Source organism: Caloenas nicobarica, chromosome 20, assembly GCF_036013445.1.
Source record: "Caloenas nicobarica isolate bCalNic1 chromosome 20, bCalNic1.hap1, whole genome shotgun sequence".
NCBI lineage: Eukaryota > Metazoa > Chordata > Aves > Columbiformes > Columbidae > Caloenas > Caloenas nicobarica.
Genome location: NC_088264.1, coordinates 4780488 through 4794640, shown reverse-complemented (window position 1 = coordinate 4794640; position 14153 = coordinate 4780488). Strand labels below are relative to the sequence as shown.

General features: G+C 37.9%; 1 protein-coding gene across 2 annotated transcripts in view; it reads right to left on the bottom strand.

Annotated features, from left to right (window-relative positions):
- RALGPS2 (Ral GEF with PH domain and SH3 binding motif 2) overlaps positions 1-14153 on the bottom strand; it is a 102645-nt gene that overhangs the window by 70224 nt on the left and 18268 nt on the right. Inside the window, exons 2-3 of one of the 2 annotated variants that reach the window (XM_065648937.1) lie at positions 13105-13236; positions 9853-9960 (exon numbers count right to left, since the gene is read on the bottom strand). In XM_065648937.1, coding sequence (XP_065505009.1) covers positions 9853-9960; positions 13105-13161 — 165 coding nt within the window. In that variant the 5' untranslated portion in view covers positions 13162-13236. Of the gene's footprint in view, positions 1-9852; positions 9961-13104; positions 13237-14153 lie in introns of those variants that run through there. The other variant, XM_065648936.1, reaches the window with a different exon arrangement.

Genomic DNA, 14153 nt, shown 5'->3' with positions numbered 1-14153 from the left:
CACAGCAACAGTTAAAATTAAATACAGCCATCTCACTTCCAGCAAGTCAGAACCAATAAGTACATTTTCATTCTGGGATATCTGTTTGGCTTTGAAAAGGGTAAAGAGGAACTCACAAAGGCCAGGTTTTGCATTCTGAAACATATTCACAGGGCCTTATTTTAAGCATTCAATGTAGGATTGCTGTCCGCCTATGTATGCAAAGAGAGACCGTCCCTTTCAAAGAGCACGTAGGTAGCTCAGGAATGCCAGGGCCATCTGAGATATCACAAATGAACCCAGGGACCTCATTTGGTTTCCTCAGATGTGAATAGCACAGCTTTATTCCCATCTCCTTGAAAACAGCGGTTTCCCATTTGTACACTCTGTGGTACACACCAGCTTTGTGACTGTCACAAATCGCAATTTCCATTGAATGCTATTGTTGGATAATAGAATAGTTTTATAGATAAAGTCAACCTTGCAGAAAAAGTTTAACTAGGGTGCTCTAGTTGAAAGCAAGCAGATGCAATGAGATGTACCGCTTCTAATGAGATGAGAAGTGTTGTGTTTTGCCAAAGACAACCAAATCTACGTTTTGCAGCAGATCTCCTTGACCTCTACATCTATGGTATGAATTCTAGCAATCAAACATGACCATAAAAAAAATATATATAAGTCAGTCTCTGTAATCAACACACTGAACACAATCATCTGGTACTTTGCAGTACAACATCACAGAAGTACCAAGCCCTTTATGAGTGAGTTTGCTTTTTTACAAACTTTCTTGCCTGGGCTCTGCTTTAGTTGCTTGTTCCTTCTTTCAAACGATGTTTTAAAGCTAGATGAGCTTTTTCTAGTCCTGGGCTAAAGTGAGATTAAATCAGACCAATTTCACTGAATCCATCTAGTCACCTACAAACAAGACCATATACACTCACAAATGTGCACGTCCGAACACCTTTGTAGCCATAAATCCTGTACAAACTTTTACATAAACATGCCATTCTTAGTCTTGTAACAAACACACACTCACATGTGGTATGAAGCATATGACCTGTACCTATCATTCATTAATATCAAACTATTTAAATGCCAGTTTAAAAATTAATCCCCGAGCTACCATTTTTAAATATGGTTTCACAATCAACTGATCAGCCTCAGCGTTTGTCTTGACAGCACAAATTACCCTGTACCTTAGAAGTTTAGATTAAGGTGAGGATATTAGACACACATAACCCCCCCAAAGTTTGCTGTAAGCAGCAGTGATTAGTAAGAATGGAAATTCAAGAACATACTAGGCCAAAATATTCTTTGCCTTCAACATAACTTCTCTATTCCCTTGCACCCATAGCAACTAAAATAAAAACATAAACTTTTGCCAGAAACAAGATGCCTTTCAAACTGAAAGCAACCTTGCTAACTAAAACCATTCTATTCTTTAATTATGAAGCTTATGAAAAAAATGACATCCTTGAGGGAACAAAAATGGTCTCTCTTCCCAAAATTAAAGTGACTTTCAGAATTTTTGTTTGGTTGGTTTTAAGATCATCAAGGTGAGAAATGCAGAAATCTTCACACAAAGCCTTTTTTCAAGAGGGGTAGTTGTACCTTGCCACAAAAAGTACTGCCAGCCACAAGTCATTCCTAGCAGGGGAAGCGGGGAAATTTGTTAAAGCGCATCCAGATAACAAACTATTCAAATGCTGGTTAATAAAATTTGGCTTTTGAAGGATTTTGAACACATGCACAAATAACACTGGCAATTTCTTGTAGTCCCTCTTCCTAACCTGAGCAGGTTATCTGGGAAAGCACTAGAACCCTTGGACAGGGTGTCATCGTGCCACAAACCACAACGTGCTTGACAATGCTCGGCAACAGCTGAAGGGTACAGCGCGATCTTTACATTACACGCAAAAGAGCTTTAGAAACTTCTAAACACGTCATCGATGTCATTCTTGGTTATGTTACACTACGCCCGTATAAGCAAATATGGCTTCATCTTGACAATTTGAGATATCTAGGTATAAGGCTCTTTTGAGGAAACAAATAGGCAAGGCAAGTCTGCACTGCAGCAGGGAAAGATGTACGACAAGTAGGGGGAACAACATTTTTCTCCAAAAGCATGATATTTAAGGAGGGTGCAGGGAAAATCTGGCTAATTCACTTCTAGAGTTAAAATGGACTCAAACATAATAATCAAAACAGACAACACTTATCCTAAAAGGAGCTGAGGCACAAGTTAGTTTATTTCTAAATCTTACTTAAAAGTTTAAGATGATAAATTGAGAATGCCCAAGAAAAGGGCTTCCCTGTGAGGGCAGCACTTCTCTAAATACAGAAAGTCTGCACCACCGTCCAGGACAAACTTGCCTGATATTTGGGGGTGTGTATTACTTTTAAACTTCCCACTCAGTAGGAAGAAGAAAATCTATCCCAGACCTGTAAATCATCTAAAAATGTATCAAGGGCTGTGCAGGCACAAGCACCAAGGAATTACGCTTTCTGACCTGCAGAGAACACTCAAGAGACACAAGGACAGAAGTATGGATTCATTTCCCTCACCTGATCCGATCCTGACCACAGAGCAGCCACACAGTACAGCAAGAGTCAACTCTTCCTTTTGATTTCCAAGGTGAAGAAACCAGTCCTGAAAAGCCAGCCATAGAACTCGATCTCTAGTCTCCTGTTTGTCTGCTAAAGTATACCAAGCTTTCACAGAAATGTATTATTTTAGGTAAATCTGTGGCCAAATGAATGTATCGCTATGCTTCCCAAAAGAAGAAATGATTTAGGAATTTGGTTGGGGTGGGGAAGGTGATACCAGAAGAATGTGCACTTCAAGAAAAATTTATTACAGGGCATATTAAAACATTCTTACAAAAGACTCAGGCAATTCAATAGTTACTAACGTTTCAGTGCAAATCCTCTTCACTAAAACAAAATTACAGCAGTACAATAAAAGTGAGCCAGGAAACAGACTCATTGTTCACACAGAAAAGAGAACACTTAAAAACAAATGTTGTCTGTCTTCCCAGTCCTTCAGAATTTGTCATCTTAATCAACCTGAACTGCCTTAGCTAAATTAGAACCTAATTTGCTTCAGTAGTGCCTCCTAAACCAAGACAGGATCAATACACACTTTATCAAACAAAGACTGTTAGTGTAACTTCACATCAGAATTCACATATCAAAATAAATGCATATATTTCAAACAGGGAATGGTATATTAATATTGGGGAAAGAAACCCACACATGCCAAAATTCGAGATTAATGTACATTACTACAAAGATTTTAAAGTGCTATTAAGAACATTACAATATAAAAACGGTAACTCGAAGAGCTAAAAAAACCACCATAAACTTCTATCTTCTAGTATCACATTGATATTAGGCTGGTTTTTATTTCTGCCTATTCGGTTTACACATTTTGCTGCTTTCAGCAAAAGCAATATCCACCTTCAGTAACACTGGATCATGTTACCATTTGTTCAAGAAACATCCCTTACTGAGATTCCTTTCTTAGAGAACTTGCAATTTCCATTCCGAGTTCCAAGTACTTAGAAAATTGTTCACAATTCAAGAGTCAGGTGACTGATGGCTGAATACCTAATGGGTGATGGATAATGATGATGGATAAAAAGCCATTTGAGTTTGCAGATACGACAGTGTATCTCACATTAGGAGTTTAAAAATATCCTTGACAATTTTTTGAAACATTAACTTATAAGTCTAAAATTTAACTGATTTTTTTACCATTTTGAGGGTGTTTCCTCACTGCTAGGTGAAAAATAAAGCAAACCGAAAGGCTGTCATTCTAATTAATAGCACTTGAAATGACAAAACTTAGAAAATAATTTACGATATTCACATTAGATGCCATTGCTCAACTCTTAAAAAAAAGTTACTTCTACCATGATCAAATTAATTTAAAACCCCATAAACAAGCCACTAATTTGGTTTCTGCAGCGAAGAGACACAATGCACTAATTTTTCTCATTCCAGCTCCTTAACCCAGCCAATACAAATTCCTGGATAGCACCCTCTCCTAAATGCGGTTTGATGCTTTAATATTAAATCCAAAAATTTTAAGCGTTCACATCAACTTGTTACATGAAGCGAGCCAGCCATAACCTCTGTTTTTCGAGTTGTCAGCTGCATATATTAAAAAAAAAACCAAAACACATGTGCAATACAAAACCTTGAACTTATTCTTACTCATCTTTTAAATAAGCATCCTGATTACACAAAGAAAGCGAAAACTTGATATTTTCTGCCTTTCCAGAAGTCTATTTAATTCATTTACACGTATCAAAGAACTTCTTCCTTGCTCAGGCAATGAAAGAGCTGAATAGAAGTTTTGCATTTATGTTTATCCTAGATCCTAGATAAACAATTCTAGACTATGAAGAGGTATGTTTTTAATATACAACTAATATATTTCCTAATCCACAATCACTTGAAGAATGCTACAAGAGAAAACCATCCTTTAAGAAAGAGTGAATGATCATCTTGCAATCAAGGCACTGGGATGGCAGTCAGGAGGGAACTGACACCCCCTGCACAGCCATGGGAGCTTTTGCATGCAGTTCAAAGACCTTCCCGGGGGACAGTCCCCAGCAAAATATTTTAGCCCTCCTGTGTGTTGAGATGTTGGATTTGTTAACAAGTACTTCAAAATACTAAACTTATTAACACACAGTTTTATATACAGATAAAGAGATTTACCCCTCTTCTCAGGCAAGGTTGTCAGGCAAGAAATTTTACAACCAGGTGATTAAGAACCACATCTCGTTTTGCTTCTTTGACGAATATGGAGAGTTCGATGAAGTGATATTTTAAAATGTTCCCCAATTCCTTCTCTGTTCTTTGTGAACACAGATGGATTGCCCTCCTCCCATAAAACCCCGCCATTTAAGAACTTCTAGTTGCATTGAGCTCCTCTCCATGCCCCTCTCTGAAAGTTTCCATTCGATCTAGACTATAATCCCGCCTTTCTAGTCCCTAGACCTTCTCAAGCATGAACTGCTTATATCAGGCTACTTGCTGTATTGCAAGTTTTCCTGCCATGTACCTACCGTGAGGACAGTGCACTTCCCATAGAGCTCCTGGACAGAGACTCTCACTGTGAATAGAAAAACTAAGGTCCTGTCCGAGATGAAAAAAATAAAATGCCTGCATTTTGGTTATTGAAGAATACTGCCATAATCTGATTTTCCCTGAAGCCATGTTGGTTCAAGCAGCACTTCATAAATTGTTCCTTAATCTGAATTTTTAGAAGGAATTATATTTAAGCCTTCCAACTTGGCTCAGCACTGTCTCTCTGCACTGCCAGAATAACTTTCCTCACTGAAAAAATAGCTAAGCCTCTGTTAAGCACTGCATCGGTAAGAGAATAATTCTGCTGTCCAAGATGAACGCTGGGGGATAAGAGTTCCTGTGTTGAAACTCTACTTGTTTTCTCACAAAGTCTGCTCCAGCACTTTCATCATCAATAGTTCCTCCACATGCTATGATAAAGTTGCTGCTTCTTGCTCTCCCTGGGAGCATGCTTATTCTTTAGCATTCCTGTGTAAAATAAGGCTAAGAGGAACACATAGAAGCAGAAGTTCTTTTTCATCATAAGGTCCCATGGCCCAATACTTCGCTTTCCTGAAACCGCTCTCAGATGCAGACAGACTTGCCTCAAACTCCCTAATCCACCGACAACCAGGCTCAGGAGAGGCCAAAAGCAACATCGCTGCCAGGAACCGTGCAGCACAGCTCACCAGTAGCTGCAAGAGAACTCGCCAAGGGGACGGTGAATCTGCCAGAATCCCGCACAAGAGAGAAATGTCTCCTCGGGGGAACCTCAGGCCAGTTTAAGTTATTTTTGTTCTGTTCCAAGTGGCAAAAAATGCGTTCGTTGAACCTTACACATCTCAAGACTCATTTCTGCACTTTTGTTACACATGCAATGTGGTTCTACAACTCTTGAGACCTGCTTCCTTTACAAAACACGCTCTCGTGCTCTTTTTCCAGATAGAGGCAATTTGACATTTAACTGTTGTAAGAATGCGTCTCAGAAAGATTCCTTGTTTCACCTAAACATTTTAAAAATAAACTTTATTTGTATATTGTTTCCAAATGAAGCAACATTCCTTTTTCCAACATCCAGTTGACAAAGCTTAACTGGAATCAAAAAGAAAAGAAACACACATACATCTTAATGCAAACTCACTTCATAGTGCAGACTAGGGCAAAGAATAAAGAATCCTTCTTAGATAACTAGGTGGGAAAAAAAAGCAACAGATTTATACAGCTGCGCTTCCCTTAATTCTACCTCAAATATTTACACCACCGTGGCTAAGTTCAAGTATAAAATGGAAAAGTGAGTCAAAAAGTGCTAAACAGTCAAATAATTAAACAGTAGCAGTCTAAGGAATATGAATTTACTGTAAAGCAAAAAATAAATATTTCTTCAACCTGAGGTTTGCCAGCATCTTAATTTGGAGCTCATGTCCTCAAAGCATTTTCCTTTTTTCTTTCAGTCTCGCCAGCCCCCCCGCTTTCTACTGTCACTGCACCGCTAACATATCCCTCTCCCCCACAAATTTTGTCCTGTCCACTCCAAACCACACTTCTCCCTTCAAGGAAAAGGGACAGCATTCACTGCAGCCGTGCCGGCCCTGCACGCATGGACGGCTCCATCGCAGGGCCAGACACCGCTGGGTAATCCTGGCACCAACTTGTTTTGTGGCTTTTAGCTGTTTAATAAAGAAGTGAGCAGTGATCAGCCTAAAAGCAGGTATTTAAAAACAGAGACAGTCTCCTTATTAGCTACTGCTAGAAAGCTGTCTGTAGAATCCTTAGCAGGAAACAAATGTGTCCTACTTCATACTCAACGAATGGAATTCTTTTTCCCAAAAATTTATGCACATGCAGGCATTCAATACATGCCGTGGAAACTTTGGGTTTGTAAGCTGCAGGGGGATAAAGCAAACAATAAATTTGCAACAGCAGCAGCTACGCCTGAAGATCTCACCTGTTTCAGCTATAAATTCACCCTTTCTAAAGCGGCCTTCGACCTCACAACGAACTTAAAACACTCAGTTGGTAACAACGGTATAAATGGACTATAACACATCTATTAGAATAATAGTTCCCGTTACTGTTCAAACTCGACCACTTGGAAGGCTGGCATACTTTTGCTAGAAAGTTAGTAGGAGGCGGAACAAAGGACCATTACATGAAACGGCACACCAACTGTGCATTCGGGATAGTGTTAGATGACTGCCAACGGGAAGAATATGGAAATAAAATCACCAAAAATATTTACACTTTGGCTTGGCAAGCAGCTTCTTGAAAATACAGGATTACAAGCAATAGCTTTTGTAGTCCAACTTGCCTGTTACCCACTAACTGACTAAACAGATCAAGTTCTGAAGTAACAACGACATCTCTAACAGCGGGAACTGAAAAGACATCTGTGTCTCTCTTATCAGTATTGAAACCGCTAGCGTTAATTCTATTTCCAGTATCTCTCAAACTTAATATTTCAGATTTTTCCTCCCTTTTCTCTACTATAATTGTAACTGTCCCATCTGTACACAGTGACGCATTTTGATCAAAATACAACATGTCATATAAGGTGCGGGATAAGACCTCCCAATACCGATGTCAATTTTATCAGTTAACTCTCATCTTTATGCTACCTATGCACTGGAATTCTTTTTCATTCAAGCCAAGGCTTCCTAACCATTAATTAGACAGCTGTCTAATTGTACAGCAACTTGCTTTTATTGCTCTTTTACTGGCTTTATCACATTATCTTTCCTCTCCATGAGTAAGGCACTTACACAGCCCACAAATTATTTCCTCAGTTCACCACTTCAAAAAACATTTTTTTTAAACAGTATTCATTCTGCAGTCGGTAATAGAACTCAGCCTTCGCTAAGTCACAGATGTCAGTAGTCTGCTCTGCATCCGTTTCACAAGAACTGTCACTAAACTAGAAATTTTCTCATACTTTGAAAAGGCAATTGGTAGCACATCCACGCCCAATCTGAGAGGTACAGACCCACTATTCTAATTAAAACCTTACTAACACAGTTTTGCATTCTCCTCAGCGCTGCTATCCTCAAGAGCCTGGTCAAACTGTGACAAACTTGCCCGGGGAAACAAACATTAATGAAGAAGCGCAGCTGCATACAGAAACACTGAAAAATAAATGAAATTAATTATAATCTTGCCAAAGGGCTACACGCTGACTACTGACAATTTTTCTCAACTGTTCAGAATTCTATCTATAAGACATTTCAGATCCATTTACAGTAAGTGAAATCCAATATGAAGAACTAGAAACTCTAAAAGTGAGAAGGCTAAGAGTAAAGATGTTTTATTTCAGGGAACTGAGAAATACAGAAGAATTATACCAAGTAGTAGGAAAAAAAACCAACACGCAAAAAATACAACACAAAAAATACAGTCACAGGTTCATAACTGTAATGTGAAACGCTTAATGAAATGATTCCTATTTGTGAGTGGAACTCTACCCAGTTTGAAGCACAAAATGAAAACAGCAAAAACACTGGATTTTAATAAAGATTTTTATCTAACCAAGACTTACTAAGTAGGTCACAGTTTGAACACCCATGAAAGTAAAAGATTTCTGCACAGGACAGACGATTTAGTAGAGCAAAAGGAATATGAAATGTGATACAAGACAAAGCACCTTTGTATATTTTGCTGTCCAAGTGAGTGACAGCAGCTCCACAGAGACCAAGTGATCTGCTCTGCTCCTCACCACCATCTACCACCAGCTAAATAGCAATGCCATTCAAAGGAACCTGTAGCTGTTCCGGCCTGAATACATAATTCCACCTGAATTCATGCCCCTAGCCCCACACTCCTTAAGTACTTCAAATTTCCTTTACGTAGAGAAGTTGCAAGATAAAACTAAAAGGACAGCTAGCCCCAAAAATATCCTCCCATGAGAAGCAGGTGACTCATTACTCCGCTGTTTCTGACAATGGAGTAAGGAGGAGGCCTACATGACTCGGACCTCAGTCAGGAATAAATCCCATTAACTATCCAAGAAGAATTTAATGTGTAATACCACTTCATAATACAGATGCTTTAAATTTTCAGTGTGCTCACTAAAAATCAATTTAGCCACTAATAATTAATTGAAATAGTTATTAACAATTAAAAAAATAGAACAAACTTAATGGGAATATTTTGTGATACATACTATCATGTATCGATAACCTCCCCAGGCCAACTCATCATGAATGTCATCACTTGAATCATAAATATAGTACAAGCAATAGCTTGTCAGCAATCTTTCTAGTAACATACTTGAATCACTGAAATAGAGGGACCATCTGTCATCTTAACCTCTACAAGTAGGATTAAAAAAAAAATAAAAATCACCCCGTGTTTTGGTTGAATTTTTTTACTCATTTGGTTTTGGTTCTGCAGGATAGCCAACTCATCATTCTCTACCATGGCACCCAAAAGGAGAAAACATTCCCTAGACATAAGAATGAACAGAGTTAAAAATTAAAATATCTCCAGAAAAAAACAAGTACATGTCAAGTATATTCTTGCAACTGAAATATGCATGCTAGAATTAAGCTGTATCATATAGATTTAAGAATCTTTGGTCTATGTTACATACAAGAGTGTGAAAAGTGCCTCGACAGCATAGCCCAAAAAGATCACTTGACATTAAAAATAATTTAGACAATGAAGAACTATAGTGTAGGATCCATTTTTGAAACTCAAAGACAATGGAAGTTAGGCAAAAAAAATATAGAAGTGAAAAAGCAGAGGGAAAAGTAGCTAAAAAGACTCACACACAACGTAACAAAAATGTCTTGAATTGCTTACCGCATATTCTTCTGGTGTAACCTTTAGAACATCAAATACCACGGCATCAAAGCTCTTCTTCAGTTCAGCTGAACCTTTGTCACTCAAGGATTCAGAGCTGCTACTCTTCTGAAGAAACAAACAAAAACACTGAGGATATTTTGGTTTCTCCCCTCTTTTTGTTTTTACACTCTCAAAAACAAAATTTCTGTAGAAACATCACTGTTCACAGAATGTTTCTATTGGACAAATTATCAATTAAAAGTCAGCCACAGGACATACTTTCTCTTGACAAAGACTACTAAAAAGGTCAGAGACTTGTAAACTGACAGCATAATTAAATTCAAATTTTGTTGACATGAAAGTTAATAACAACAATAACAATATAGTCACACTGAATTTCAAACAGAAAAAATGCCACTATAGTGAGGAAAAAGACAAGGTCTGTCCCAAAGGAACAGTTAACATCAAAGACCAGTATCGATCTCTTCCTGTTTCTCTTACAAGTGTTAAAACGTACAAGACTTATGCTGTAAGCTACATATGTATTCCTATAGAAGACACTTAAACTATTTTAGGTTTTTTGTTTGGTTGGTTTTTAATGCTAGTAATTCACATTTGCAAAAAATACCAAATCCTAGAATATGAATCTTAATCTACAATATAGATTTAGCTTCCTTGCAAAAGACAAATACGGTTCAAGAAAAAATTAACACTTTGTATTAACACTTCATGTTTGTTTCATACATTTCATACGTTGCTTTCATATGCTTCATATGAAAACAATATACGTTAGGAATAACCGCCTCCTTTAGTATATAGATGCAAATCTAGATTCTGGTCAGTCGTTACAAGAAAGGAGGAGTTTTTTTGCATGGAGATTGAGATGTCACATCCAGATGTACACGTCACATCTGAACCCCAAGCATATTTATTTCAGAAACACGCATACAGCACGCAAACGCTTTTCTGCCCTGCGCTCTTCTCTGAAGACCTGAAAACCTATGCATGCTTCTTGATTCTCAGTTTCTCCTCACTTTCAGAAATCTGGTGTAAAGCAAACTCTTGACTAAAAAGGAACAAACACACCCAAGTACAAACCAAGGCATGTCTGTCTCATGTTGGAGACTGATGTATCTTTAACACCTGCATGGTGTCTGCTGATGCCACAGCAGGAGGGAAGATAGCACATGGTCACTGATGCCAGTAAATAGTTCTAATGTGCTAATGTCTTCTCCTGAAGACCTAACAAGGCAGTATTTTAGGGCTACACGATGTATTTGGACTTTGCTTCCCACTCACAGAAACGAGAACATTTGAACTCATCGAGAATTCAGCCAGCTCAAACTCCTGCCCATTTTAAGGCACTTTTGTTATAAGGACATGTAAAGAAAATACATCCTCCTCTAATAACCATGTTCAGTTTTAGTTAGGTTCTTTTAACAGTCCCACTTCTCTGAAAAACCTGACTTTGAAAACAACAATCAAACATCCAAGCCAGACAGACATTTTCAGTAACTAGCATACTTGGAGAAACATTTTAGTTACAAGTCCTGCTTCCTCCCAGTTTGTCAAGATAGGGAAAAAAACCCACGCACACTTGCTGAAAAAAGATTCACCTAACTTTGCCAACATATATTTAACTAAATTTTATCAGTCATCATGTAAACATCCCAGACTATCTCGGTGAGTAAAAAGAGAGCTTTCCTCCAAGAATATTTTTTTAGTTGCATGCCGACAAACGGTCAAAGATTCATAATCCAACGATAAGGGAAGTACAAGAATCTCTATAAAAACAAACAATGGTCTTGGAGACTGATGCCAGCTTTCTTGTTTAAATCTTCACAATGCTTCTGAAATTGTGCTGGTGATCGATTCCTTCTGATAACACAACACTCCAGTTTTCCTTTCACCTTTTTTTATGGTGCGTCCCATTTCCACATGCGCATGCAAGTGCATAGCACACATGCAGCTCTGCTACCAAAACACATCAGTACATATATAAATAAAACAAACATCTTTGGAAGTCCAAAGATTCATTCAAGGAAGCAACTGTTTTCAGGACTTTGTGGCTCTCGTCACTACTGACTTTGGAGAGTTCTTGAACATCTTGTCTTTTAAACAGAAGAGAAACGAAGACGACAAAAAAAAAAAAAGAAACTGAAATCCACTGTGGTAAAAACGTTTCACACTGTGACAAAAGCAATAAAAACAATATGCATTAGCAGTAAAGCTCACTGTCTCCCCTGAGTAGAATGCTTATGTTAGTATGCACACCTGTACAAGTCAAAGCATATATTCAGTCACCCTAAAGAAGACAGACAAATAACGCACCTGGAAAGATCACTCAATATACGCTGAAGGCAGATTTTCAGTTCCCTTTATCCCAGTACTACAAGGCATTAACAACAAAACCAAAACACCAAAAAACACAATGACGAACCACAACACTTGAAGGGGGAGTGTTTTGCAAAAGTTTTGGAAAAGAAAAAACAAAACACAAACCACACACAACAAAACAATAAGGTCTTGCACGCCCTCCAACATCGCTAAGAATTTAGGAATCAGTCACAACTCTCAACAGCTCCTCATCCGATCCTAGCAAAAAGAACTCAACAAGTTCTGGTATGAACTTCACTCCACTTCTTTTTTCCCCTTAACAAGTAGATGACAAATAGAGAACTACATTAACTTCAAAATAAGAGGCATCAGCACAGGAGGCCAATCTCCACTGCTTGGCTGATACGCACGCCTGTACCTCATGAGCTGTTCAGTTCTAAAGGGCAGAAACTTTGGTGGGCAGGAGGTGACCCACAGCAGTGCCTGAATATGGCCCAAGAGACAAAGGGAACAACTTATTCTAGCGCTACTGTGTCAGACCGTCCTGCGACACACACACAAACACCTGTCAAAGAACAGAACATTTCCCACAGGCCTTGCCAGCCCAGCTTATTGCACTAAGAGTATCTAGTATTGTTCAAGCTTGAAAAGAAAAGCTCTTGTCTAGATGTGATGGAAGAGAACATAAAAAGGCAGCTTTGGCTATGGCAAGGCTGTAAATGCTTGCTCATGCTTTATTTTGCTATACAAAGGTTAGAACTTGTGATTCACATCTAAACTGAGGCATGTGAAACCAACTCACAAGCCAAGAATCTGCTGCACCAAATCTACTGAAAGAAAAAACTTTCATTTTGGTCCTTTTTTTTTTTTTTTTTTTTTTAAATGAGTATTTGTGGTCTTAAGTATCCAATAACTAAGTTTTGTAACCCTTACCTCTGAGGCAGTAGCTGCAATATTAACACTGCTTGACTGTCCGTTCATTAGGTCCATACTGCCCACACCATTAATCTTCAGCCCTGCATTTACAGCGGCAGGATCATCTCCAAGGCGACTGAATAACCATTCCTACAAAAAGCAAAAAGTAATCAGAAACCATTTCATTCACATGTTTTAAACAAGATTCAGCATTAAAATCCATAACAAAAATAAAGTACTTTCTAAATGGCTACACCACTTTGAGGTCCAAACTTTAGATTCAAACACACATTCTAAAATTACTTAAAAACAACAAACAATTAAAGGTTCCATTATGACACATTACTTATGGGCAGTATAGATTTTCATACTCTTTTTCATACTATTTTCTATATACCAGGTACCAAAGTGTAAATGTATGCATTAACTAACTTATACTTAGGCCTGCAACATCCATTCTCATACAATTATTTTCCTTTGTTTACCAACTTCAAGAAGTATATTCCAGATATTAACTCCAATAGAAAATTTTTATAAGAAGTTTTCTGATAGTTTCCTATCTTATATACCTATTCACCAGCTTCAAGTGAAAATTACCGCATTAAAAGCAATTTAAGATTACAAGTGAAATTTACAATTTTCTCCACAAATTACCCAAATTATTGTTGTTAAAAAAACACATCCCCCACAATTAAAAACTCCACACGCCAAATTTTAATGCATCCTTGCAAGAATACCATTACTTTTCATTTCTACAGAGAAAAGGCTTCAAAGAAATTGAAACCTTTGGCATCCATTACCAAAACAGTAAGACTACCCAGTACCTAAGTGTTACAGAGAGTAAAAATTGGCTTGGGCTTAAATTTCACAAGATGTTAGTGCCCTCTAGTGTGAAAACAATTATAAATCAGTTTTCATAGGTCTATGCTTATAACAAGTGTGACTGTTTCCAAAGTTGCTATTATTAATGAAATTCACTTTAGGTTTGTAGTTTAACTCGGAACTATTACACATTGCAAATAAATGGAGGCGACAGGTAACTGCGTAATACCACATGACAAAATAGT